The 26278-nt window shown below is 44.7% G+C and overlaps 1 protein-coding gene across 2 annotated transcripts in view; it reads left to right on the plus strand.

Annotated features, from left to right (window-relative positions):
* LOC128941413 (ceramide transfer protein-like) overlaps positions 1-26278 on the plus strand; it is a 134260-nt gene that overhangs the window by 35811 nt on the left and 72171 nt on the right. For both annotated transcript variants that reach the window (XM_054283168.1, XM_054283167.1), the window contains exon 3: positions 21518-21634. In XM_054283168.1, the coding sequence (XP_054139143.1) occupies positions 21518-21634 (117 nt within the window). The remainder of the gene's footprint in view (positions 1-21517; positions 21635-26278) is intronic.

Here is a 26278-nt window from a genome sequence, read left to right on the forward strand (position 1 = left end):
GATTGTATATAGAACTTTTTCCAATCTGTTGTGCGGGGTTTCTTCAGGCATTCCCCTTTTTTGTTTATCCAGAACACGCTTTAAAGTACCACGAGTGCATTCAACAATAGGTTGACCAGCTGGCGAATGTGGAATACCAAGTTTATGTGAGACTCCTCATAGGCGCAAAAACTGCTGCATCTTCTGCGAGACGTAGGCTGGGACCATTATCAGTTTTCACAGAAGGAGGTATACCCAGAAATGCAAAAGCCATCCTCCAATGGGCCGTCACATCACTACCCTTTTCTCCAGTGTGAGCAGGTGCCCACATAGCAGAGGAGAAAGTGTCAATAGACACGTGCACATACTTAAATCAGCCAAATTCGGCAGTATGAGTGACATCCGTTTGTCAAAGCTGCAAGGCTTTTAAGCCTCTGGGGTTCACCCCTGTACAGACCCATCCATGCCCAGAGTGTTTGTGCTTATCGGTGGCTTCAGGGAGTGTTGTGGAGGAGACCTGTCTGCGGTGTGAACAAGTGAATGACCTCCTTTCACTGGTGGCTGAGCTTGGGGAGGAAGTTGAAAGGTTAAGGAGTATCAGGGAAAGTGAAAGGGAAATAGACTGGTGGAGTTCAGCCCTACCATCTTTAAGGGAGGCTTCTGACCAAGAGACTGAGGACTTATATGCCTCCCGCTCTCAGGCAATAGAAGGGCACCTGGTAGATGAAGTGGAGTGGAAATGGGTCCCCATCCGGGGAGGTAATAACAAAAAGTCCTCCCCATCCCCATCATCCAGCCAGGTACCACTTCAGAATAGATATGATGTCCTAGATCTAGAGACCCAACTAGATGATTTAGGAGAAAATAATCTGCCCAGTGAACCCCCCAGTTATGATTCATCTGTAAGACGGATCACTACCTCTAACATCAAGAAGAAAAGAAGGGTAATCGTAATAGGTGATTCCCTTCTGAAGGGAACTGAAGGTCCCATATGTCGACCAGACCCATCCCACAGGGAGGTCTGTTGCCTCCCTGGGGCCCGGGTGCAAAATATCACTGAGAGACTTACTGGGCTGATTCAGCCCTCTGATTATTACCCACTGCTGATACTCCAGGCTGGCAGTGATGAGATTGAAAACAGGAGTGTCAAGGTAATTAGAAAGGATTTCAGGGTAATGGGTCAGGTAGTTGATAGGGCAGGAGCACATGTAGTGTTCTGCTCAGTCCCTTTGGTGACAGAGGAAAATGATGAAAGAAACAGGAGAATCCACATCATCAACAAATGGCTTAAGGGTTGGTGTCATCGGCAAAATTTTGGGTTCTTTGATCATGGGGAAACTTTTACATCATCTGCTCTGCTGGAACCAGATGGGGTACACCTCTCTGTTAAGGGCAAAATGTTTTTAGCTCATGAACTGGCAGACCTCATTGAGAGGGCTTTTAACTAGGATTGAAGGGGGAAGGGGAAGCAGCTGAGCTATCTGGAAGCAGGCCCAAGGGTTGCAAGGCTAAGTTAGGGGTGAAGTCAGTAGCCCAGCTGAGGTGTGTGTATACCAATGCACACAGCTTGGGCAACAAACAAGAAGAGCTGGAGGCCATGGTGCAACTACAGAGCTATGATGTAGTTGTCATCACGGAAACATGGTGGGATGACTCACATAGCTGGAGTGCTGCACTGGATGGATACAGGCTCTTCAGAAGAGACAGGAAAGGAAGAAGAGGTGGAGTGTCACAGACATTTTTTCATAAAATCCTTTCTTTTAGGATTTGTCCTTTCTGGGAAGCTGAGGCCCCAGAAGAAAAATGTAAACATTAATTATCTGCTGATGTGGATGCAATAGGTGCACCTGTGACTGGCTCATGTTCCATGTTTACAATTAAGGGCCAATCACAGGACCAGGCTCGGGGACAGATTCTCAGAGAGCTCTCTTGTTTTGGGGATTCTGTTCTATTCTTAGCTTAGCAGCTTCTGCAACTTTTCTCTCTATTCCTATTAGTATAGTCATAATGTATTATATGAATTAAACAGGGCCAGGAGACTTCTTCTCCTTTTTAATGCCTTTATTAAAAGTGATCAGCTCAGGGTTGGGCGGCTCGACGGGTCTGCAGCGTCCCGTCGTCTCCCAGAGCGACTCAGAGGAGGAGGATATGCACAGCTCTGTCCACTAGGGGCAGAGCTGGGGGATCCAGTCCTCGTGGGAGCCTTTAGGGCGTGGTATTGCCCGCCAGATGTTACTTCGGTCCGGGTCTCGCTCCCTCCCAGACCTGGCCCGGGGGATCTCGAAGACAGGGTGAGGAACGATGAAGGTTTCCAGCATCTCTGCAGGTCTAGCACTCCGCTCCTCACATCCAGACATCACTCCAGTCTCTCAACTCTTATTTGGCTCGTTGTTTTAGGGGTTTCTCCGTGGGTTTGGAGTCGGGGGTCCCACAAAGCATTCTGGTCCTTGGAGTCACTTTGCATAACCCCCCCCCCACCTTCTCAGGTGTCTTCTCCTCACTGTTTGGGAAGGTCCCCACCCTTCACTGTCTCAGAGGAGGGCCATTACCTCGCCCTAGCCAGGGCTTTTACTAATACAAAAACAACCATTAACGACAACGACCCGTAATTACCATAACACAGGCAGCAGCCCAGCAGTAGTGGTAACTTTTTTTCTGATAGAAAAAAATTAACTGAATTTTTGTTCATAACATTATATATCATATATTAATAAATCCAGCCTTCTGATCATGAAGCAAGATTCTTTTCTGTCTCTCTCACCCTGAGGAACCCTCACAAGTCACTGCAATAGTGGAGGGGTGGCCCTTTATGTTAAGCAGACTTTCGATGCCGTAGAAATTGAAACTAAAGAAGATGGAGTTGAATGTCTATGGGTAAGAATTAAGGGGAAGGCCAACAAGGCTGACAACCTACTGAGAGTCTGTTATCATCCACCCAACCAGGAAGAAGAGGTAGATGACTTATTCTATAAGCAGCTAGGTAATGTTTAGAGATCATCAGCCCTTGTTCTTGTAGGTGACTTCAACCTACCAGACATCTGCTGGGAATTTAATGCACCAGTAAAGAGGCAGTCCAGGAAATTCTTAGAATGTATGGAGGACAACTTTTTATCGCAGCTGGTGGATGAACCCACCAGGGGAGGGACTATGTTAGATCTGCTGTTTGCAAATAGAGATGGGCTGGTGGGAGATGTGGTGGTTGGAGGTCGCTTGGGGCAGAGTGATCATGAAATAATAGAGTTCTCAATATTTGGTAAAGTCAGGAAGAGCACCAGTAAAACTCTTGCATTGGACTTCCGGAGGGCAGACTTTGGCCTGTTTAGGAGACTTATTCAGAGCGTCCCTTGGGAAGCAGCCCTTAAAAACAAAGGAGTTCAGGAAGGGTGGGCATACCTCAAAACAGAGATCTTGAGGGCACAGGAACAGACTATCCCTGTGTGCCGAAAGATCAGTCAACGGGGTAAACGTCCAGTCTGGCTGGGCAGGGAGGTTTTGAAGGAACTCAGGAATAAAAAGAGGATGTATCAGCGTTGGAAGGAGGGTCAGGTCTCTAAGGAAATATTCAAGAAGGCTGCTAGAGCATGCAGAAAAAAAATTTGGGAGGCCAAAGCTCAGTTTGAACTTAGAATGGCGACTTCTGTAAAGGATAATAAAAAATGTTTTTATAAACACATTAATGCTAGAAGGAAGGGTAAGACCAGCCTTTGTTCTTTATTGGACAAGGGAGGGAACTTAGTATCTGCAGATGAGGAGAAGGCAGAAGTGCTTAATGCCTACTTTGCCTCAGTTTTTAGTGGAAAGATGACTTGCCCTCAAGACACCTACCTGCCTGGGCTGGTTGGTGGTGTCAGGGAGCAGAATGGTCCCCACATTATCCAAGAGGAGGCTGTCATAGAACTACTGAAATGCTTGGATGTTCATAAATCTATGGGACCAGACCGGATCCACCCCAGGGTAATGAGAGAGCTGGCAAATGAGCTTGCAAAGCCACTCTCCATCATTTAACAACAATCCTAGCTCATTGGTGAGGTTCCGGATGACTGGAAGCTGGCCAGTGTGATACCCATTCACAAAAAGGGTGCAAAGGAGAATCCTGGTAATTATAGACCAGTCAGCCTGACCTCAGTACCTGGCAAAATAATGGAACATTTTATATTAAGTACCATCACACAGAATTTGCAGGATGGCCAGGGTATCAGACCCAGTCAGCATGGGTTTAGGAGGGATAGGTCATGTTTAACCAACCTGCTCACCTTTTATGACCAGGTAACCTGCCTAGTGGATGCAGGGAAGGCTGTAGATGTTGTTTATTTGGATTTCAGCAAGGCCTTTGACACTGTCTCCCACAGCATACTCCTAGACAAGCTGGCAGGCCGTGGCTTGGATAGGAGCACTCTTTGCTGGTTTAGGAACTGGCTGCATGGCCGGGCCCAGAGAGTGACGGTGAATGGTGCTGCATCCAGCTGGCGACCAGTCACCAGTGGTGTCCCTCAGGGGTCTGTGCTGGGGCCAGTTCTGTTCAATATTTTTATTGATGACATGGATGAGGGTTTAGAGTCTTTCATTAGCAAATTTGCAGATGACACTAAGCTGGGAATGTGTGTTGATCTGTTAGAGGGATGGAGGGCCTTGCAGAGGGACTTGGAACAGTTGGATGGATAGGCAGAATCGAATGGGATGAAGTTCAATAAATCCAAGTGCCGAGTCCTGCACTTTGGCCACAACAACCCTCTGCAACATTATAAGCTGGGGACGGTGTGGCTGGTCAGTGCTCAGGTGGAAAGGGACCTGGGGGTGCTGGTTGACAGTTGGCTGAACATGAGCCAGCAGTGTGTCCTGGTGGCCAAGAAGGCCAATGGCATCCTGGCCTGCATCAGGAATAGTGTGGCCAGCAGGAGCAGGGAGGTCATCCTTCCCCTGTACTCAGCACTGGTGAGGCCACACCTTGAGTACTGCGTCCAGTTCTGGGCCCCTCAGTTTAGGAGGGACGTTGAGATGCTTGAGCGAGTCCAAAGGAGAGCAACAGGGCTGGTGAGGGGCTTGGAACACAAGCCATATGAAGAACGACTGAAGGAGCTGGGGTTGTTCAGCCTGGAGAAAAGGAGACTCAGAGGTGACCTTATCACTCTCTTCAACTTCCTGAAGGGTGGCTGTGGTGAGCTGGGGGTAGGTCTCTTTCTCCGGGCAACAACAGATAGAACAAGAGGACACAGTCTCAAGTTGCGCCAAGGGAGATACAGGCTAGAATTAAGGAGGAAGTTTTTTACAGAAAGAGTGGTCAAATACTGGAATCATCTACCCAGGGAGGTGGTGGAGTCACCATCACTCGATGTGTTAAAAAAAACACTGGATGTGGCACTTGGTGCCATGATCTAGTTGAGGTATTAGAAGATGGGTTGGACTTGATGATCTTAAAGGTCTCTTCCAACCTAGAAATTCTGTGATTCTGTAAATTTTCAAGGTGATCTCAGGTCAGGGTTCCCCCTTAGAATATCATACAGCAGGGACAATTGTTTTGCGGTTAGTCCCAAATAGGGACGTAACCAACTGATGACGCCCAGCAATTTCTGGGCATCATTCAGAGTCTTAATAGAATCAGTGAATTGCACCTCTTGATGCTGAATGGTTTGATCCAGAATTTTGACTCCTAAATATTTCCAAGGAGGATGCTGTTGAACCTTCTTCGGAGCCATTTGCAGCCCATAAGAATGCAGAGCAGCGAGCAGCTGAGGCTGTATCCTCAGCAACTCATCCTGGGTGGATGCTGCCACCAGGATGTCATTCATGTAGTGATAGCAATATGTGTCAGGACACTGCTCATGAACTCCGGACAAGGCTCGAGCCACGTACCATTGAAAAATAGTCGGAGTGTTCTTGCAGCCCTGCGGCAAAAATTTCCATTGATATCTCTGTACAGGTTCAACATTGTTAATTGCAGGCACAGTAAAGGCAAACTTTGGTTTGTCATCAGGATGCAAAGGAATTGTGAAAAAACCATCCTTCAGATCAATGATCAAGATTTCCCATCCTGTAGGGAGCATGGTAGATGAGGGCATGCCAGGCTGCAATGCCCCCCCAAACTTTCCATCACTACATTAAATTTTCAGAGGTCCTGTAACAGCCTCCATTTCCCAGATTTTTTCCTTATCACAATGACAGGAGTATTCCAGGGACTAGTAGAAGGCTCAATGTGTCCCTGTTGCAATTATTCCTGAACCAATTCATGAAAGGCGACCAATTTTTCTTTTGTCAGGGGCCACTGGTTTTCCCAGATGAGTCTTTCCACCAGCCACCGTAAAGGCAGCATAGGATATTTTCTGTCCTTCAGCACAGTGGCCCCAATTAAAAATCTGTCTCAATTCGTCCCCCCCAGGCTGCCAATACATCCCGACCCCAGAGATTGATTTGAGCTGTAGTGACATAGGGCCAAACTGCAGCTGTCTGCCCATCCATGTTTTTGATCAGCACAGACCGTTGACTTACAAAAGTCTTTTTTGCATCCCCCACCCCTTTGATCGCCGAACCTATGGAAACCAAAGGCCACAGAGGAGGCCACGCAGAGAAGGAGATGATTGTCACATCAGCCCCTGTGTTGATCAAACCTCAGAGCTGGATCTGAGACAGGCTGGCACCTGGTAGAATCAGGGTACATGTCATCTGTGGTCACTGAGCAGAAATATCTGCAGATCAGAAGACTTGGGGAGGTCCTGTGGATCTGAAGCTGCAAACTCCATGAGTCTGCTGGTCAGTCCTGGGGACACATGACTGGAAAGGCACAAGTTGAGCAATACGAGTCCCTGCCGGGATAGTGATGAGGGGGTTGGACGTGGAAACCGTGGCACAAATTTGATCTGTAAAGTCAGTCAATGACTCCTGGATGCATAAAAATTCCTTGGAGGGTGGCACTAGATCTTCCCACAAGCAGTGCACTCAATCCTTGACCCAAAGGTCCAAAGGCATCCAAAGGAACCTTATATATAAGACCAGATTCTAAGATTTTTGTTGCTGTGGGGTGTACATTCACCCCGTCTGCTTGGTGGGTGCTACCCCTAAGCTGGCTAAGCCTGTGCCGGTACTATGCCCTGGGGAATCAGTCGTGTCAGTGCGCAGTTCCCCTTTGTACTCATCTTCCTGTTTCCCAAACCTACCAAAAGCTGACCATTGGCATGGTATCTAGACTTACATTGTTTTGCATAATGACCTGGCTTTGCACACTTAGCACACAAGAAATTAGTCTTGTTTCCTTTCTGTTTATGTGTTCCCTATTTTTGCTTGCCCTTATTTCTCCCCTGTTTTTGTTATCCATCCCCTGAGGATGTCCAGCCTGGCTGTAAGGCAGCCACCAAAACAGACATTTTGTAATCTACAGAACCTACTTTAGAACATGCTTGGACCATGTCTGTTAGCATTGGGTCGCCTGGAAGCGCATCTATGATCTTCCTACAATTGTCGTTTGCGTTGTCTCTCGCTAATTGCTTACATAACATCTGCCTCACATTATCATCCTCAACCTGCTTTTTCAGGGCTGCTGCAATTTTCTCAACAAATGGTAGAAGTAGTTCTCTTATTCCTTGAGTTATTGTCACATATCGTTGCTTGGGAGCGGCCGTCTCTATAGTTTTTAACAATGCTAAAACCCTACCCTCTGACTCTGTTCAAGAATGACAGGGTCCCAGGTAGCCTGAAGATCAGGATTAGAGAAGGCATTCTTCCCCATGAGAGCATCCACTCCCATGGCATACCTGGGATCAGTCGGAGGCAATCTCAGGTTCTCTGCTGCAGCCCTATTAGCCATCTGCCTCCAGCTGTCCTTAAAAACTTAAATTGCACAGCTTGGAACAATATTTGAGCTATATGTCTAATATCAAATGGAGCGAGCAGGTCAGTGTTTAACCCTCTGAGAATTTGTATAATGTGTGAAGAAACAAATCCATATCTTGCAAATCTTGCACAACTCGCCATGCTATGACACTGTCCCCCTTGGCTTGTCCTGTATTTGGGACAGCTTTATACACGGGAAAAACTTGGACTCCCCCTTGTGATGGAACATTGCCTCTCTGATCCACCTGTGTTACTTCCTCAGATGATGGATTAAATATTTGACTGGCTCCTGTGGCCCATTCCTCCGCATTTATCGTGTTAATGAGCCCACCGCTGGGCATCCCCACTTTCTCTAACAGGTCCCAATCCCCATTCTCCAGAGCCCTCAATTTGACCAATTCCGAAAACCGGCGAGGGCTCATCAGTCACATGGTCACGCGACAAGGGGGTAGTGTCCAGAGATGACTCTGGGATGATGTCGCTGCTCCTCAGTGCCGTCGTTCTGCTGCCAGGCCACGCCCCCAGTGGGGGGCCGGTTGCTGATCTTTGTTGCTGTTGCTGTCCACGTCCTGTGGCAGGGCTGGGCAGGACAGCCTGTGGGAGGAGGATGGCGGGCCAGCTGGAAGCACTGAAGTGGTGGTGCCGGCTGCCAGCCCCAAGGCAGGAAAGTTGTCAGCAGCCGGTGGAGTGGGGGACCTGGCCATGGCAGGTGGTGTAAGGGACCTGGCTGTGGCGGGCAGCGCAGGCTGTGGCGATGAAGCTGCAAGAGACATGATGCCCGCTGATCTGCACACAGCAGAGGGAGGAGGAGGAGGCACAAGCCTTCTAGCACCAAGATGTCATCACTTCACATTCTAACATCTCAGAGTTTCCTAACTACTTCCCTACTTCAACTTCTCTCTTTCTTCTCTCTCAATTGTAACCCTTATGGGGTCAATATTTAATCCTCTCCTATTTCCTTCTCCAGTCCAAACTTCTTTGTTGATTTTTTTTTTTCTTCATCCTCTTGGCCTAATTTCAAAACTCTAGCTGTCATTTTTCCATTTTCTGATATAACTCCTATTCTTAATTGCATTTGTAAGACTCTTCCCAATAAATTGCTACCTGTCCCTGGGACCAATAACAAATCTCCCATCTAAATTTTAGTTTCTTCCCTCAATTACCACATATTTAATGACCAGAAATGTAAAACTTTCTCTTTTTGCCCCTTTTACTTTCACTATATGTTTGCTCACACTATAACCTTTTGGAACACTTAACAGGCAAGTTCTCTCTGCCTCTGTGTCTATTACAAATTCCAGTTCTTCTTCTTGGGAACCCACTTTTAAAGTTATCACAGGCTCCAGATGGTATTTGTCCCCCCAAAAAAATTAGAGCCTATGACTTTTTTATTTTTTTTATGTGCCCATTTCTTTAAAGATTTTCAGATCTTCCGCTTACTTAGGACCATTTTCCTTTTTCTCTCAAGTTTGTTTATCTATTTAGTTGGAGTTTCTTCTTTCCCCTCTAAAAGCTGTCCCTCAAAAACCTTTTGTTTTTACATTTCACCTTTGATATGCTGTCTCATTTATTCTCTTGGTTATGTAATTACGAAAATTATTCATGTGTTTACTATCCTCCTCATTATTTTAACCCCACTCAGGAGGTACAGTTGGCATTTTGTCTTCTCTGGAGGTCCCCGCAGATTATCTTTTTCCTAAGCTTTTATTTCAGTTGCTCTGATTAATTGCTTTTCTTCCTGAGAAAAATATTATTTTCATTACCGACCGCATCTCTTCTCAAGTATAAATGTTTGGACCTAAAAATTGGTCTAATTGTTCAGCTATGCCTATGGGATCCTCCAAATATCCCTTATATTTATTTCTTAAAATTTCAGACCTCAGACGAAGTCAAAGGAGCATTTATGAACTCTGATACGTCCCCTCCTATGAGAACCTCTCTTAATGGAAATAGACCAATCCCTTTATCCCATTCTTTTCGGATTTTTATCTTCTATAGCCTTTCTCCCGTATTTTTAGGAAGAATCAGGAGAGGGCTTTCTTCTAACTGAACTTTTAGTGTTTCGATAAGATGATTCCTTTAGAGAGTTTCCCTGAGCAGCCGGAGCTGTGGTTACCAAGGGAACGGAGCTCAGGGCAGGACGGGGAGACTCGGCACAGCTCAGGGTCTCGGTCCTCCAAAGGCGAGGTCTGCAGCCGGGATCGCCCGAGGGGGTGTTTGGGTGCAGACCGAACTGGAGCATGGATAGCCCTCACGGCTCACGGTGGCTGATCCGGCAGAGACAAAGCAGCCGACTGACCCCGGCTGCAGCGGCGGGAGCCGACAGAGTCAAGGCAGCTGGGCATGGGACAGACGGGACCCTCCTTCGGTGCGGTCAGCGCGGTAACTACGGTCTACACGGCAGGACAGACCCCGACCCCCCGGCACGAACTGCGGAGCGGCCGCGGGCCAGGCGGCCGGGACTGAGGCAGACGGACTGTGCCGGAGCCGGCACAGGGGATGGGAGGCGTGGTGCGAACGAGTGGGGGAACGAACGGGAATGGATGATGTTATAGGTTAGTTGCGGTGGGGAATTAATCACCGACTAATAAGCCCAAATAAAATGAAATTTATTAATTGATACAGCAAGCGATAATAGGCAAAGTCAGCGCCCCGGGCGCGCTGGGCGACAGGAGAGTCTCCGCTCTTAACACTGCCGCACTCTTCTGATATTTCGTGGAGTTCTTATACAGTCCTGTTTCCGGGTTGATGTGTAGTACTCTGCGTATTCTTCTTTTGTGTCTAGGTGGTTATAGTCCACCCCCCGGAGGCCTGAAGATGAAGGCCGGTATTTTCCTTTGTCTGATTCCTGGAATTTTAGGCTCAATCTGCTGAGTTCCTGGAATCTTAAGTTTACTGAGCGGATAAGCTGATACTGTGCTATCAATCATAGCAAACCGCCCACCCATATTAACAGTTTACTAAACAGATAAACAAATGTTTGTGAAACCCATTGTCTTTGGTTTCACCTTCCTTATCCTTTTAAGTCTGGAAATTTACTTAAGCAAACAAATTGAGGTAGTGCAACTTTGTCAGCTTTGATGAACAAACTTAAAGTTTTAACCCATTACAGATGAGGTAATTTGTTCTCAGCTTTATACTTTCCCCGTTTTTCTTTTATTGACTTTCAAAAATGTTATTTTCTTACAGCCTTCCCCCTCCGCAGCATGTGGTATACTCTTTTTCTTCTGGATTAAACGATTTTTACAAATAAATCCAGAGCTTAACAAATCTAAACGTCTGCTTGGATACTTTGAAATGGTCGAGGAGCTAACTCACAACCTTCTCATATTGTTTTTATCATCACCCTTTTATTTATCCTTTGGCAAATTATACATCTTTCAGGTACTTGTTTTTCTACTCCAAAAATCTCAGTGCACCCATAGTTCCTTAAAAAAAATGATCACACAAAGCCTGAGTATCCCACCGGGCTTTTTGACACATGTCATCTGCTATTCCCTAGTAAGCGTTTTATTAACTAATTGTCTTCCATCAAGATGTTTCTATTTCCCCAATTTATCTTGTTCGCCACCTATCTTGTTTTAATTCCCCTTTTTTGCTTCTCTAAACTTTGGAATTTCCAATTTTTCTTCATTTGGAGTTAATATTAACTCTTTCAGCTCTATTTTCTGCTGCATCTTTAGCTTCTTGATCTGCCAAATTATTTCTTCTTATTTCTTGGTCTTTACCTTTTGGTGTCCTTTAATATGCACTTTTGCTATCTCTCTTAGGTAATTTTAATGCCTCTAAAACCTCGAAAATAAGTTTGCCATGTACTAATCCTTTTCCTCTTGAATTAAGTAATCTCCCTTTTTACATTTTTCTTGAGATAGGTGCTACTCTAAAGGCATACCTTGAATCAATATAACTCCTTTCTTTTTGTTAAATATTCTAGTGCTCTTTTTAAAGTATGTAATTCACAAGTTTGCATGTTTTTTCTCATCAACTTCTGCATACCCTGTATTTTGCAAGGAGTTGTATTTCAATTTGTTAACATAACTCCCAAAGGGCTATCTTGGGGTATTTCTGTTGGTAATTTTTTCCCGCTTTTCTTTTCCTGTATCCACCTTACTGGATTTCTGTCTCATTTTTCAATATTCTATCTATTCGTCCCCTGCTTCCGTTTTCCACTTTTTACTAACAACTTAAATACCATTTTTCTTTCAACTACTTACACCCAAAAAAACCCCTTTTTCTCACACTGCTTTTCAATACAATCCACCTCCCTCCAAGGAGATATGGTAAGGCTTAAAATGCACAATCAACATTACCTATACTTTCATTCATCTGCATTCACTCACTTTTATTTCTCATTCACTTTCACTCATTCCTTCACACTCTCAAGACACAAAGTGGATCCTTGTTGCCAGAAAATCACAGGTCCTTGTGGCCCCCTCTTTTGCCTTGGGGTTTACCTCCAGATGTCAGTGTCACCAGGCCCCCTAGAAGGGCCCTGACTCTGGCTGCCTCCGGTGCCCGTTCACCTGTGAGGCTGTCTGCGTGTCTTTCACACTCTTCAGCTACGGCCCCCTCACACACCCAGGGAACGCTAGCTTGGTTCGCAGGTCACTCACTCCTCTTTCCACTGCCTCCCCCTTCCCACCCGCCCGGGAAGTTGAGGCTGACTTTGTGTATGTCTCACTCTCACACACCACAAAACAACAATAAGGTACCTTTTACTTTCACATCACCTATTACAAGTTTAGGTGTTACTGGCCAGTCCCGGTGCTATTGGATATCCCTCAACCCAGCTGTGTTGTCTGACCCCAGATGCTCTTGGGCAATTTTTCCCTCAATCCTGCCGTGTGGTCCAACCCCAGATGCTCTTGGGTATTTTTCCCTCAATCCAGTTGTGTTGTTCAACTCCAGATGCTCTTGGGCATTTTCTGTCCCTCAACCCAACAGTGTGGTACAACTACAGATGCTCTTGGGCATTTAATTTGTTTTGCTGTGTTGTCCAACCCTGGATGTTCTTGGGCATTTTTTATCCCTCAATCTAGCTGTATTGTCTAACCCCGGATGCTGTCGGGCAAAATTTTCATCCCTCAATCTTGCTATGTTTTCCCACCCTGAGTGTTCTTGGGCATATCCTCACTCTGGCAGAATTCTGCTCAACCCTGCTCTTGGATGCTCTTGGAATGTAAATCCCTCAACCCAGCAGGTTTTTAGGGGCCCCTCCTGTCCTGTTTCCTAGTGGATTGGGCTAGGAAACCTTGCTCCCTACCTCCGAGGGGTCCAACCCTTCCCTGAGACCCAGTCCCAGTTACCCCGGGGGACTCTTTCACTCTCTTATCACTCACTTCGTCTCTTTACTGGCCGCTTCCCTCGCGGAAAGATGGAAATGCAGCATGGGAGACTCCAGCACTCACTTGGCAGGTCTGGGACAACCAGCCCACCTCTCATTCACACACATTCATCTCCCTCCACTGCCCCCCCCCTCCCCCCGAGAAGTACTTACCAATACTTTTTCCTTCCCGGGTTCTTCATGCGTACTACTAGTCTTAGGGGGCCAATTACCGCGGTTGTAGGGACCCTTTTTCCCTTCTCTTTGTTTTATTGCCTCCTTTCGTCCACCAATCGTAACCTGTGTCTGTTGGTCACCCCAGGGGAAACAGAGTGAGGCTGCCAAAGAGGGCAGGGCTCGCCTCCTCACTATGACTCTTCTAAAGCACCGGCAGCCAGGTGTTAGTAACCATCCTCTGTTACCAAATTGTGAAAAATGCCAATCACTTGTTTTTAAAATTTTTAAAAGTTTAATAGTAATAAAATGGTTTAAAAATAGTAATACAATTAGAGTAATAATAATTTGGACAATTTTAATTAGGACAGTATGAGACAATAGAAACAAAGAGTTACGGATGTCCGGGTACCTTTTTCTGGGCAGCACAAGCCTGAAAAAGGACACCCATTAACAAAAGAATAACCCTTAAAAACAATAGCTTGTTGCATATTCATACACCTCATACATGATGCATAAATTCTATTCAAATGCAGGATTCTTTCTGGTCATCATCGACTTCTTCCTCTGAATCCTAACAGCACCTTCGAGGCGGGAAGAAGTTAGTGTCTTCTGATAAGAGGGCAATAAATTCTTTTTCTCTGAAAGATTTAGGTGTCTTCAGGCTGGTATCTCACTGCAAGTCCTTTCTTTAAAAAAGTATCTTACATAGCATAGTTTCTATTTAAACAATTCTTTCTAATCTAAAACTATATTTAACACACTGCTTAAGAGAATTAATACAGCATTACTTTCTAACAGAACACATATAATATTCATTTTAACATTTGCGAAAAGCCAATCATAAAATATGAATTTTTCACACAAAACAAAAACCCCAAAAATTATATGGTATAAAAAACTGATGCCTAGAGAGGCTAGCTAGAACAGAGGCTCGACAATGTTCAAGGAATAAAGTAAGTATTAAAAATGCCTTCAAACGATACACCTTGGGCAGTACTAGAGCTAATGTCCCTAAACTGGGACATTTGGTCCATTTACATATTGGGGTTAATTGTGCAATTACAGCTTCAGGGTATTAAGTCCCATCCTCCCAGATTGCTGTCCTCTATTTGTTGTTGTTTATACTTTTTGGGCCTGAAGCTGCAACAGTGTCCTTGGTTCTCAGGCTGGAAAAGGATTGTTTTCTATAACTAAACTGTGAAGAGAACTTGCTAACACTTTATATGAAGTTCAAAGTTATATACTAATGCAGTACAGAATCTTAAAATATGAAAGCTAAAACTTAAGGCATCAAAACCATCCCCAAGACAATTTGTCATTGAGCTGTTGACTACAGCTCTGAATGCAATCATCTAGCCAGTTCCTTATCCACTAAGTGGTCCACCCATTAAATCCATGCATTTCAAATTTAGAGATAAAGATGTAGTGTGGGACAGTGTCAAATGCTTTGCACAAGTCTACATATGTGACATTAGTCACTATTCCCTCATCCTGCTCCCCTGAAACCCTGTCATAGAAGGCCACTGAATTTGTCAGAAATTATTTCATAGCACCATATAATTATAGAATATGCTGAGTTGGAAGGGACCCATTAGGATCATCAAGTCCAATTTCTGACCCTCTGCAGGACACCCTAAGAATCATACCATGTACCTGAGTGCATTGTCCAAATGCTTATTGAACTCTGTCAGGCTTGGTACTGTGACCATTTCCCTGGGGAGTCTGTTCCAGTGCTCAACCACCCTCTGGGTGAAGAATCTTTTCCTGATATCCAACGTAAACCTCCCCTGACACAACGTCATGCCATTCCTTTGAGTTCTGTCAGTGGTCAGGAGAGAAAAGAGATCACTACCTGCCCCTCTGCTTCCCCTCATGAGGATGTTGCAGATCATAATGAGGTCTCCCCTCAGTCCCCACTTCTCCAGGTTGAACAAACCAAGTGACCTCAGCCACTTGTGGCACCCAAAACTGCACATGACTCAAAGTGAGGCTGCACCAGTGCAGAGTAGAGTGGGACCATCACCTCTCTTGATCAGCTGGCGATGCTTTGTCTGATGCATCCCAGGACATGGTTGGCCCCCCTGGCTGCCAGGGCACACTGCTGACTCATATTCAACTTGCCATCAACCAGGATCCCCATGTCCCTTTCCACAGTGCTGCTCTTAAACTGCTCATTCTTTAGTCTATACACCCAACCAGGTTTGCCTTGTCCCAGGTGCACAATCTGGCATCTGCCCTTGTTAAACGTAATTTGGTTGGTGATTGCCCATCTGTCTAAATTGTTGAGGTCTGTCTACAGGGCCTCCCTACCTTTGAGGGAGCCAACAGCTCCTCCCAATTTAGTGTCATTGGGAAACTTAGTATTCCTTTGAGTCCTGTATCCAAGTCGTTAATGAAGATGTTCAAGAGAACTGGGCTGAGGCTAGACCCCTGTGGGAACCCCATTAGTGGCTGGGTGATAGCCTGATGTCACCGCTTTCGCTATAATTCTTTGTGCCTGACCTGTGAGCCATTTGCCCAGCCATCATGTAACACTGTTATCCAGTTGTGTGCTGGACATTTTGTCTATAAGGATACTCTCAGGCACAGTATCCCAAAAGATTACATCTACTGGCTTTCCTAGATCAACTAGGTGGGTTACCCTGTCATTAAAGCAAATCAGGTTCGACAAGCAGGACTTTCCCCTCATTGAAGCCATGCTGGCTGTGACCAAAGACTGCTTTGTCCTTCAGGTATTTTTCAATACTTCCCAGAATAATCTTCTCCCTGATTTGCCCTTAGGGAAGCTGTAGTGGGTTGACAGTGGCTAGATGCCAGGTATCCACTATATTGGTGTTGCACGACCTGGTTTTTGGTAGCAGGGGGCCACAGAGGTGGCTCCTGTGAGAAGCTGCTAGAAGCTTCCACCATGTCTGGCAGAGCCAATCCCTGATGGCTCCGAAGATGGACATGCTGCTGGCCAAGGCTGGGCCAATTAGATATGTTGATAACACCCTGTGATAATATATTTAAGAAGAAAATCAAAACAAAGTAGGCAGAGTTTTTTTCTAGTTAGAGAAGAGGAGGAGGTGAGACCATGTGAGGGAAACAACATGGAGACACCAAGGTCAGTGAAGAAGGAGGGGGAGGAGGCACTCCAGACGTTGGAGATGAGATTCCTCTGCAGGCTGTGGTGAAGACCATGGTGAAGCAGGTTGTCCCCCTGCAGCCCATGGAGGTCCACAGGGGATGCCGAAATGCACCCACAGCCTGTGGGGGAGGTGCTCATGATGGAGCGTGATGGAGCAGGTGGATGCCTCGAGGAGGCTATGGTCCAGTGGAAGACCTGGTGGAAAGAGAGGTCCCCCTGCTTCCAGGCTGTCCTTGGAGGACTGTGACCCATGCCACAGCAGTTTTGGGAGGACTGTGTGCCCGTGGGAGGGACTCATGTTGCAGCAGGTGCAGTAGGACTGCTACCCATGAGATTTGGAGCCACGCTGGAGAAGTTCACAGAGAACTGTCTCCTATGGGAGGGACTCCACAGTCTCACAGGGGAAAGACCCCTCTCCCTGAGCAGCAAAGGAAAATCTCAGGTGACAAACTGACCAAAACTCCTATGCCTTGTCTCCCTGCACTGGTGGGAAGGAGGGTGGGGTTTGGGGAAGAAAAGGTGTTTTTAAGGGCTTATTTCACTTCTCATTATCCTCCTCTGATTTTGTTAGCAATAAATTCACTTTGTACCTCTAAGCCGAGCCTGTTTTGCCCTTGGAGTGTTTTTCTCTCAGTCCTTAACTCATGAACCCTTTTGTTAATTGTCTCTCTCCTCTACCCAGCTGTGGCAGGGGAGGGTGAGGGACCAGCTTTTGTGGGTGCCTGGTCTTTGGCCAGTGTCAAGCCACAACATCCACCAAAGCCGCTCACTCCCCTCCACAGCTAGACAGGGGAGAAAAAATTGCAGAGGTTCCATGAGTTGAGATAAGGACCAGAAGAAATCACTCACCAAATGCTGTCAAGGGCAAAACAGGCTGGAATTAGAGATATTAATTTAATTAATTGCTAACAAAATCTCAGCAGCACAGTGAGACATGGAATAGTCAGTTCACCACCCATTTTTTCTCATGCTGCTCAGGGAGAGGAGTCCTTCCCCTGCTCCAGCGTGGGGTCCATCCTATGGGAAACAGTTCTCCATGAAGTTCTCCAATGAGTCCATCTCGTGAGCAACAGATCTCCATGAACTGCTGCAATATGAGTCCATCCCATGGGCAAGTCCTCCCCAAACTGCTGCAGCGTAGGTCACTCTTCCACAGGGTGCAGTCCTTCAAGGACAGGCTGCTTCAATGTGGGCTCCTCTCTCCACGGGCCTCCCACGGGGTCACAGTCTCCTCCACAGGCTGCAGGTAGATCTCTGCATCCCTGTGGTCCTCCATGAGCTGCAGGGGGACAGCCTGCTTCACCATGGTCTTCACCTCAGGCTGCAGAGGAATCCCAGCTCTGGCTCCTGGAGCACCTCCTCTCCCTCCTTCTCCACTGACCTTGGTGTCTGCAGAGTTGCTCCTTTCACATATTCTCATCCTGCTCTTCCCTGGCTGCAATTGCAATTGCTCAATAGCTTTTTTTTCCTTTCTTTTTAAATACGTTATCACAGAAGCGTTACCACCGCTTCTAATTGTCCCAGCCTTGACCAGCAGCAAGTCCATTTTTGGAGCTAGCAGGGATTGTCTCTGTCAGACATGGAGGAAGCTTCTGACAGCTCCTCACAGAAGCCACCCCTGTAGCCTCCCCCTCCCCTGCTACCAAAGCTTGGCCATGCTGACTGTCATCAGTCAACTCCTTTTTTCCATGTGCCTTAGCATAGTTTTCAGGAGAATCTGCTCCATGATCTTGCTGGGCACAAAGGTGAAACTGACTGGCCTTTAGTTCCCTGGGTCCTTCTTATTTCCATGCATTAGGTTTGCAGTGCAGTTTTGGGAGCAGGGGAGTGGCTACAGGGATGGTTTCTGTGAAAAGCTGCTGGAAGCTTACATTATGTTTGCTGGAGTCAGTGCCAGCCAGCTCCAAGATGGACCTGCTAGTGGCCATGGCTGAGCCAATCAGCAATGGTAGTAACACCTCTGTGATAATGTATTTAAGAAAGGGAAAAGTTATTGCACAGAAGCTTTTGCATCTAGCAAAGAGCAGAGTAAGATTATGTTAGAGAACAACTGCAGACACCAAGGTCAATGGAGGAGAGGGAGGAGGTGCTTCAGGTACTGGAGTAGAGATTCCCCTGCAGCTCATGGTGAAGACCATGGTGAGACAGGCTGTCCCCCTGCAGCCTGTGCAGGTTAATGGCGAAACAGATCTTTACCTGTAGCCCATGGAGGACCACACAACTGTGCAGGTGGATTTCTAAAGGAGGCTCTTACCCCACAGGAAGCCCATGCTGAAGCAGGTTCCTGGTAGGAGCTGTAGACCCATGGAGAGAAGAGCTCATGCTAGACCAGGTTTGCTGGCAGGACTTGTGGCACCTTTGGAGACCTACAGTAGAGTAGTTTGTTCCTGAAGGACTGCACCTGATACCAAAGTAATCTGAAAAACTTTATAACACAATTTGAAGCATTAGAAAGCAGGCATTCTTTATCAGTGATGAACACACTGAAGGATCTCTCCTTGAATGAGATATGTGTGGTTAAATTTTCAACAGGGTATTTATTCCAGCATGATCATACATATTCATTACAACATACTACCTAGCTAATACATAAACATCACTCTTCCTAGAACTAATTTGCATGCATGCACCTCCTACTGGAAGTCCTTTTATAGTCCTAGAGAGTCATGTAAAGCGGTCTCTGGTGGTCATATTCACTGAATGCTTCAATATTAGAGGTGCCCTTTCCTTGAACTTTTTCTTTGGGCATGTGCTGTTTCTTCTTGTTACATAACTTGCCAAAAAGCCACTATATTCCTCATGATCTGTTTCTTCACTGGTTTCAGCTATGTTTATCATCCTGTGTGCATACTTTTACATTCTTTTATGTTTTTTGCTAGTTAGTCTTTAAGCTCTATCCAGCAACATCAGGGGAATTGAAAATTTCTATTCTCTATGTTATTCATCACACCCTGTGGAAGGGACCCAGACTGGAGTAGTTTGTGAAGATCTGCAGGTCGTGGGAAAGACTCATATTGGAAAAGTTCATGAAGGATTGTCTCCTGTGGGTGCGATCCCACGCTAGAGCTGGGGAAGTGTGTGAGGAGTCCTCCCCCTGAGGGGGAAGGAGCAGCAGAGACAACAGCTGATGAACTGACTGAAACCCCTATCCCTGCACCACTGGGGCAGGCAGTAGAGAATGAGGAATAAAGTTAAGCCTGGGAAGGAGAGAGATGTGGGGGAAGGTGTTTTTAAGATTTGGATTTACTTCTCCTGGCCTTACTCTGATTTAATTGGTAATAAATTCAATTAATTTTCGTAACTTGAGTCTAACTTGCCTGCTACAGTAACTGGTGAATGATCTCTCCCTTCTCTTATCTCAACTCACAAGCGTCTCATTATATTGTCTTTACCCTGTTCTGGAGTGGGATTCACAGAGTGGCTTTGATGAGCACCTAGTGTCCAGCCAGGGTCAACCTACCACAGTCCTTTTTGGTGCCCAATGTGGGGCTTGAGACAACAGCAGTTTTATATTGTGTGCTATAACTATGGTAGCTATTAAATGGCAAGCTCCTGTGTGGGATATTGAGTTTGTCAGCTGCACCACTTATCTCTTTATTCTGCTGAGTTTGGAAACATGTTAATACAAATAATGTCTCTGCTTTGTCTTGACATTGATGACCTTGCTATTTTGTGAGTAGGATGAAGCTGAATTAAGTTGAGATGGTCAGGTATTAAGGGAATTGGTAGCTGCAGTTGATTTGCTTTATTGCTAGCTTTGTCGGTTGCTGTTTTTTTTTTTTTTTTGGAAATTTAAATTTATTTAGATTCAACTTAGGTTAGGATGCCTGACCAAATAAGTGAAACTATCAAAAAAAAGGTGACGCTTCAAGTACTTTTGTTGAATTCTTCCTAGCTCTTTTTTTTTTTTTTTTTGCATGTTGACTTTTGTTGTAGTTTTCTTCCTCTAGTATATTTAAACAAGAAACATTGTCTATTATACATAAGTAGCTTCTGATTTTCAGATCCTTAGAAAATAATTCTTATGGACACTGAATTGTTGCACAGAAAACAACAAATGAGATTTGCTTATAGGTTTTCTTTTGTGGAGTGTTGCACAAGTGATCTACAGTGCTTTACTTGTCTGCAAGATTAATGTATTCACAGAGCATTAAAGGATATTAACAGGTATAGACTTGTCTTTGGCATCTGGAATCAATATTTATTTTCAGATTGCATTGTTTGCCTTAATCTTAGAATCTGTTATGTCCCTATATGCTTCTATGTGTAACATTTCTTTGTATTAAAATTCAAAAAGGTGTTCAGCTGGACCTGTGTTATGCTTTGTTAAGAATAGTTTTCAGTGAAAGAAAAAAAAGGTTTTCTGTGTTGGATGTTTGCTAGAGAGTAACTTTGAACTGACAGTGTCACAGGGCAAAATAGATCCTTGTTTTGTTCATCTGTACTTTCATTACTAGCTTCACTGTAATGCTATTAAAGGCATTTTACTATTTGAGACACATGAACTGAAAGTTACATGCATTCGAGTGGTCATATCGAAGGGATTGCATGTTGCTCCCAATTATCTGACAATCCTCTTTGTTAAGGTAATTGAGGCAGAGGTTGCCACAGCTTCCTTTAGTTTCCTGCCTTCCTTGTCATTTTGATATATTCTGCTTTTATGGCTCTATCCTGGTGCTTTTTGCTATGATGTGTGTACTTCTCCCATCGAAAACTAATATTGATAGCAATAACTCTAATTTCTCTTTCCTGCTTTGAAATTAAAAAAAACATATTTTCCTGGCTGTCCCCAGTAGTTATTTTGCTAAAGGATTCCTTTGGAATGCTTGATCACTGTTTGTGTGGAACTTTTTTGTGACAATTTTGTTAAAACTGTACTAAACTGGCTTTTCTATTTCAGAAGATTGGCATTTTTTATTATGCAAGTGTATTATGTTCATTATTTGAGACAGCTGCATGCAAACAAATTTGAAATCTAGGATGAATTCAAGGCAATATTGATCAGTTTTTCTAATTGCACTATTTCTAGAGTGTGAGATATTGTTGATCATTATGATAATTTTAGCTATTTTTACATTCTTTCACAGCCTCATGACTTTGATGAATGCAGGTTCGATATTAGTGTAAACGACAGTGTTTGGTACCTCCGAGCTCAGGACCCAGACCACAGACAACAGTGGGTAGATGCAATAGAACAACACAAGGTATGTGGTTTTTCTGATTTCCTTTTTCAGTCCCTCATTAGACCTAGTGGTACTTGCAGACTTGTAAGCTTCAATGTACCGTCATTAAAGTACTCAAGGTATTTCTGACAGATAAAAGTTGTAAGATTGAAGCCATGATGGTAATTATGTTCCAAAGGAATGGATTTGCTTATCCTTCATATACAAGAGTTTAGAGAACTGTGAGCTAACAACTGAACCTTTCTTGAGCTCTAGCTTGAAAAGGCTTACATTATGTTTGAGTAACATTTATTTGTTTTGGCTATCCTCTCTCACTGATTATTGAATTGGTTGTTATCTAAAACCCACAGATGCTAAACTTCTTAGTCATACAGTCCATTCTCCTAGGTTTTTATTTGGTTTTTAGGCTCATCTCTTTGTTAACTTGGCTGCTTTAACTGTATCTCATTACTGGCTTTTGTCTCCTTGTCTTTTAAGGCCCTATTGTTCATCAGCATTTTCATTCAGTTTTCCTGATCTATGCCTTATCTCTTCTGATGAACTCTGTTACTTTCATTTTGCCTAAAAGAGCTTGAAGGTCAGATATTTTTTAAAAATGTAACACACAAAACATCTGTTGTTTTCAGATGAAAGATAGGCACTACTCCAAGGTGTTGAGTGTGAATACAATACATAGCGCAATAAAACATTTGCATCTGGGTTATTGTTACAAATGAGAAGGGAGATTTTGAATGGCCTTTGCTTTTGTCCAAGTTTCTGGCAGTAGGCAGCAGCTTTATTGAGGTGGCCAGCACCCCAAAACCACTCTCGCTCACAAGTTCTTAATAATGACCAATGACAACATGAATTATTTATTGAATAGACAAAAGGAAAAAACAGACATAAGACTTTTAACAGGCTTACTTACTAGACAGGATAAACAGAAGATCTACTTGTAGATTAAAAAAAAAAAAGTGCACGATAAAAGGTACCTATATTACAGCTAGCAAAGAAATAGTATAGATTAGGAGTCAATGTAAATTACCACCGAATTGATGACAGAATACTCATATAATCCTTTCCCTCAATTCCCAGGAAAGTATCTGTGAAATTTACATCCAAACTTCAGGCAGAAGTCCCACGCATTTCCAGGGTGTATGTAGGAGACTTCTGCTTCTGTGAAAGTGTGTGTGGCTTTTATAGTTTGTAAAGTGAAGTGTCTGTCTGTCAGAAATTCCAGCTTATCTCCCCACATCTTATTTTCAAGGCAAGTTGTTTATTGACAACTGGAAATTCCACCTCTGGCTCCAGAGAGATAATGAATTCACTAACCAGAGACAACTCACTAGTCAGACAAGCTGGCCTGGGTTATCCGATCAATTAATGTGAGGGGGAAGAATGCCCGGAGCTATTGCCCCAGCTGATGGACAGAATAGATAAGCTCTTCTGTGGTAGGGGGGGAAGTCCTGCCACAGCTATATAGGTAGAATAACCGAATAACTCAAGTTGGAAGGAGCCCATAAGGATTGAGTCCAACTCCCTGCTCCTTGCAGGGCTACCTAACACTAAACCATATGACTAAGACTCATCCAGACGGTCCTTGAACTCTTGACAGGCTGAGTGCCATGACCACTTCCCTGGGGAGCCTGTTCCAGTGATCACCCACCCTCTCAGCAAAGAACCTTTTGTTACTGTCCAATCTGAACTTCCTCTGATGCAGTTTCATACCATTTCCTTGTGTCCTATCACTGGTCACCAGAGAGGGGAGATCAGCACCTCCCCCTCCACTGCCCTTCTTGAGGAAGTTCTAGATTGTGATGAGGTCACTCCTCAGCCTTCTCTTCTCCAAGCTGTGTTGCCACATACTAGCTGGTTTGTGCTAGGCAAACTAACCAGCCCCTGGGTTGACTAACAGGGGCCTCGCCCAGTTACATCTCTCCCAAGGCTGCAGGCATTTCACTGGCCAGAACCTGAAGGGGCGTGGAGATCAGATCAATGAAAATATCCAGACCAGGCTTTTCAAATGCCCTTTTTAAGGAAGGGCTTGGGAATAAATGCTCTGTTTGCCACATGAACATCAGGATGTGTGGTCTCTTTATCTCCAACCCACTTCTCTTCCTTCCCTCCCCCCCAAGTCAATGTCAGAAAGCTGAAAAACTAAGTGACCTCAACTGTTCCTCATAACCTATCACAAAGTAGTTGAGAGAAGGCTCAAGAAGTAAGACACAGTGATTATGTGGATTATTATGATCAGATTTATTGCTAATACAGTATCTAAACATTACTGATACAGTATTTAAATAACAACTTTATTGTTTATTGCAATGGATTATAGTATCATCAGGTTGTGGTCCCTCCTATTGAGTCACATGCTTAAGTGAAATCCCCCTGCTTTCTAAACTCAGAAAAGTCTAGGTGTGGCTCAGTCCAGTTAGTCTCAGATTTGGTCAATAGTCTATGACTAAAGGGTTATAATATAAGCATTTTCATCTAGAAATGTACAGGGTTACAGTCTTTGGTCTTGCAGAATTCACATTTAGAAACCAAGAAAGCACCTATGAAACTATTTTAAGATTTTATCTCTGTATTTGACTGTGTTGTCCCTAAAGCAGGGTTCATTTACGTAGTGTGAAGGAGCCAATCAACACACTGAGTCGAGATATTAGATTTTATTACCGTTGTGCAGAAAAGAGTGCCAGACATCTAACAGAGTTGGCATACCTTTTAGGAAACAGGCAGAGTCTTTTTTACAAAAAGGTAAAAAAAAAACTATACAGAAACCGGTCACTCATGCTTATATAACAAAATTCTTAACATGCATGTGGTGGTCTGGTCCAGTTCATAATACTATCATTTACATATATGAATTTCCCTGGGGGTGTGTTTTTTAGCATTATAATCATCTAAGGTAACTCTACATTATATTTCCATCCTATCAGCTATGACCAAATTATTATTTAACTTTATACTCTGTTACAGTTTCTGCTTAAATCTATTTGAACATGGCGCCATCTCACCATGCTGCCTTGGCTGCGCAGTCCCGGCTTGCATGGCAGCTCCTGGACCGGAATGGAGTTGGATGCTCCTGGCCTTGGCTGCATGGTCTCGACTGCGTGGCTGCTTGCAGCACTGGGATGGTCCCCCCTGCGGCGGCATGGCCCCCGCTGTCCCACCAGGAAGGGGCCCAGCAGGCCTGCCAGGAAAGGGCTTGGTGGCCCCCTTACCACCTCTCCGAGGCAAGAGAAAAAAAGCTTCCTGTGTTTTTTTCCTCTTTTAAATATGTTATCATAGAGGCTTTACCAGCTTTTCTAATTGGCTTAGTAGTGGGCCTCTTCTCAGAGCCAGCCAGAAATTGGTTTTGCCAGGCACTGAGAAAGCTTTTAGCAGCTCCTCACAGAAAATCCCTTCCATGGCTGGCTTCCTCCCTCCTCACCAAAAATCAAGCCATGAAAAACCACCACACTTGACCATTCACCATCTTCATACCTGTCCTTTGTATGTTCTCTAATAGCTTTATATCCTTCTTATATTGAGGCACATAAAACTGCATACAGTACTCGAGGTGAGGCCATGCCAATGCACACTAGAGCAGAACAGTCACCTCTCTTGACCATCTGGGGATGCTGTGCCTGATGCACCCCAGGAACTGGTTGGCCCTTTTGGCTGCCAGGGCACAGTGTTGACTCATGTTCAACTTGCCATTTACTCAAATCCACAGATCTCTTTCTATGGGGTTGCTCTGCTGCCTCTTGTTTCCCAATTTGTATGTATAACCAGGATTACCACATCCCAGATGGAGAATCTGGCTCTTGCTCTTGTTAAATTTCATATGGTTAATGATTGCACAGCTCTCTAGCCTGTCTAGATCTCTCTGTAATGCCTCTACCCTTGAGAGAGTCCACAACTCCTAATTTAGTATCATTAGCAAACTTACCTAATGTTCAGTAGGTTCTTGAATCGAGATCATTTATAAAGACAAGTAAGAGCACTGGCCCTAAAATTAAGCCCTGAGGAACCCTGCTGGTATCTGGCTTTCAGCCTGATATAACCCCATTTACTATAACTCTTTAAGCCTGACCCATCAGCTATTTGCTCACACAACCTATTATGGACTTGTCTAGGTTTACGCTGGACATTTTTTCCAGAAGCAAACAGTGAAAAACAGTATCAAAAGCTTTGCTAAAATCCAAAATACCCCACATCTACTGGCTTCCCTAGGTCAACTAGATAGGTGACCTTGTCATAAAAGGTGTCTTGGTTTGAGACAATTTAGAGGAGAACACTCTGAAATGAGTTGTCTCTCTTTAAGGGTTCCAACAATCCCTTTCCACCAATAAGGGACTGTCCTGGGGTGACTAAATGATGCTGCATCCCTTATCATCTGCTCTATGCCCAGACATGAGTCCTGTAGCTTTAAGTTCAAAGGGGGGGTGTAGTGGTATCGGAACCCAGGACATTCCTCTGACTGCCCTGGATGGCTCGAGACCCTGGCAAGGGGCTCAGAGACCTTGGCACAGAGTCAAAGACACCTGTGCCTTCGATTTTAACCCATGGAAACAATTACCAACTTTGTGTGAAGATTTACAAGCCACAAGAGTTTGAACAGAATGATAGTTAATTTGTCAAGGGGTGAAAAAGTAGAACTTTGGGGATTTAGAATAGGGCTTCAAGAGGCAAGATGGAGGA

This window comes from Melozone crissalis, unplaced genomic scaffold, assembly GCF_028551555.1.
Source record: "Melozone crissalis strain CALT ecotype California unplaced genomic scaffold, PUWL_Pcris_2 ptg000035l_1, whole genome shotgun sequence".
Taxonomy (NCBI): Eukaryota; Metazoa; Chordata; class Aves; order Passeriformes; family Passerellidae; genus Melozone; species Melozone crissalis.